We start from the raw sequence: 2,319 nt of genomic DNA on the forward strand, positions 1-2,319 counted from the left end.
AGTTTGAGACTCCCCAATTTTGACATTATATGGGCCAAATAGGTGACATGAATATTACTTAAGGCTTAAGGATCTTGCTTCCCCAGGGAGGACATTCTGGCACCCAGCAAAACTCTTCCACAAGCTTTTATCTCCAAGTGGAGTATCTCTCATAATTTGGGCTATTTTCAGTTTTTTAGCTGGAAAATGAAGGATGGAAGATGATCAGTGAAGGAGAGCCTATGCTGGACTCCTGAACGTCCCTAAAAAATGTTTTCGGCAGATTGTTGTCTGCACTGGATGCAGAAATAAATCAACACGGGGGGAGTGATCTATGTAGCCATGGCCACTAGGGATGTCAAATATGATCAGTTAATAGGGGCTGCCTGGAAAATATTGAGAATACAGTGATCCATCAGCAAGGTCTGCCTTGGGTATAGAAGGGGTCATTCATGCTTCAATTAAGAGATACCTTGGAATGAATCAGAAAATCTATTTTCCTTACCTGTGTGCCACGCTGCCTTTCTTGATGTCTGATATGACAAGGGGGTCCCCTGGTTTTCTACTAGATGGTGCTGTAACAACGAAGATAGAATAATCACATCTTTATATTTATGATTTACCCAGTACTATATTTCCCCTGTTTAAAATAGCTGTTAATGCAAGTAGAGTTTGTATGCAAAGAGGATCAGCAAATGAGTTAGAAAATATGTGTATTATATCTACAAAAATGTTTGTGTTAAAATATTTATAAACTTAAAAACTAGACTGGGCGCGGTGGCTCACCCCTGTAATCCTAGCACTTTGGAAGGCTGAGGCAGGAGGATCCCTTGAGGCCAGGAGTTTAATTTCCTTTTTATTCTGACTCAGCCATCCCACTTTTAAGAATATTTTCTAAGGAAATAACTAAAAAGAGAAAAAATGTTGAATAAATATATCTATGCATAAAGATATCTATGATAGTTAACTATTTACAATAATAAAACCATTGGAAGCAATCTAACTATCTAAGCAGAGAAGCATGATAAATAAATTACAGGCAGTAAATAAAAATGATAGATATTAAGGGTTTGTAAAATGATGAAATGTTTGTAATATAAAGTTAAATAAAAATGCAACATTCACTATGGTTATAATTATGTAATATAGATATCAACAAAGACTAGAAAATGATTCATTCCATTGCATTAGGGTGGTATTGGGTGATGATTTAGCTTTCATTTGTAAAAATTATTTTAATGTAATTATAAGCATGTTTTTATAATGAAAATATCTTAATTACATCATTTAAAAGCACCATTATTTAAAATTCATACTACACGCTCAATGCATAATTTAAAGACTCTTTAACTACCTAACACACTGCCGCAATGTCACTAGCCAGCTGTTGTATGTAAAACATCAAGATCTAATATCTTTGGTGACAGATGGGCAGTTAGAAAAATCAGTCTTAATTAAGGATGCTATCAATACCTGAATTATCTTCATCTTTGCGAATTTTGAGCTTCACCAGGTCTTCACATTGCTGGAGGATCTGAACTGCATCTTCCATGGAACAGTTGTCCAGCCGGATGTTATCTATTGCAAGTAATTTATCCCCAAGTTCCAGGGTTCCAGTTCTGTTAGTAAATGTATAGCAACACAAGACTAATGAGGAGCACTTAACTAGGCCATTTAAAGAGGCATTGAGCATAATGTAGCATTATGGTACTCTTCAGAGGAAAAGAGGTTCTTTAACTGTTTCTAAATTGTACTTTATTAACAACCCTGCCCCCCTTTTCCAGTCTTATTTGGGATGGCTGCTGTGACATTAAATTGCAGAGTATTAGACACATTTTTTCTTATGCTTCTTTCAGTTAAACCAGGACATGCATATAAGCTACACACAGGGAGCCTAAGCATCCTAGGAAGGGAGGCACTGGGCTGAGGTCTGCAGAGACCCAGGTGTCCTGATGCTTCTCCATATTGTTGCACCATTTTTGATCCAGATACTAGAAGAGGGCTGAGGCATGAGGGAAAGCAAGGTGGGATGGAGTTAGTGGAGGCCTGAGACTTGGAGTCTCTGCCATTCCCACCTGCACCTGGAAATTCACTATGGCTGGAGTAGGGATAAAAGGTATAGATGAATCCCATCCTACCTATTTGGAAAGTGGCCATTGCTTGAATCTCATACTGGCTGTGGATCAGTGCAGGTCTGTTAAAATTTTTCAAGGTCCATAATGAAATTTTTTAAAAATGAGAATGTAGTATGTATACGCATTTGTATGTGCATATATATAAATACACACATATTTGTAAGAACTGTCCTTTACGCATTAGTTCTATGACAGAGAGTGCTGT

General features: G+C 37.2%; 1 protein-coding gene across 1 annotated transcript in view; it reads right to left on the minus strand.

The window, feature by feature from the left end:
- The window catches only part of GRIP1 (glutamate receptor interacting protein 1), a 154,482-nt gene that overhangs the window by 46,002 nt on the left and 106,161 nt on the right, over positions 1-2,319 (minus strand). The window contains exon 12 of the mRNA XM_012642012.1: positions 1,453-1,644. Coding sequence (XP_012497466.1) covers positions 1,453-1,644 — 192 coding nt within the window. The remainder of the gene's footprint in view (positions 1-1,452; positions 1,645-2,319) is intronic.

The sequence above is a fragment of the Propithecus coquereli genome, unplaced genomic scaffold (assembly GCF_000956105.1).
Source record: "Propithecus coquereli isolate 6110/MARCELLA unplaced genomic scaffold, Pcoq_1.0 Scaffold172, whole genome shotgun sequence".
In the NCBI taxonomy this organism is placed as follows: Eukaryota; Metazoa; Chordata; class Mammalia; order Primates; family Indriidae; genus Propithecus; species Propithecus coquereli.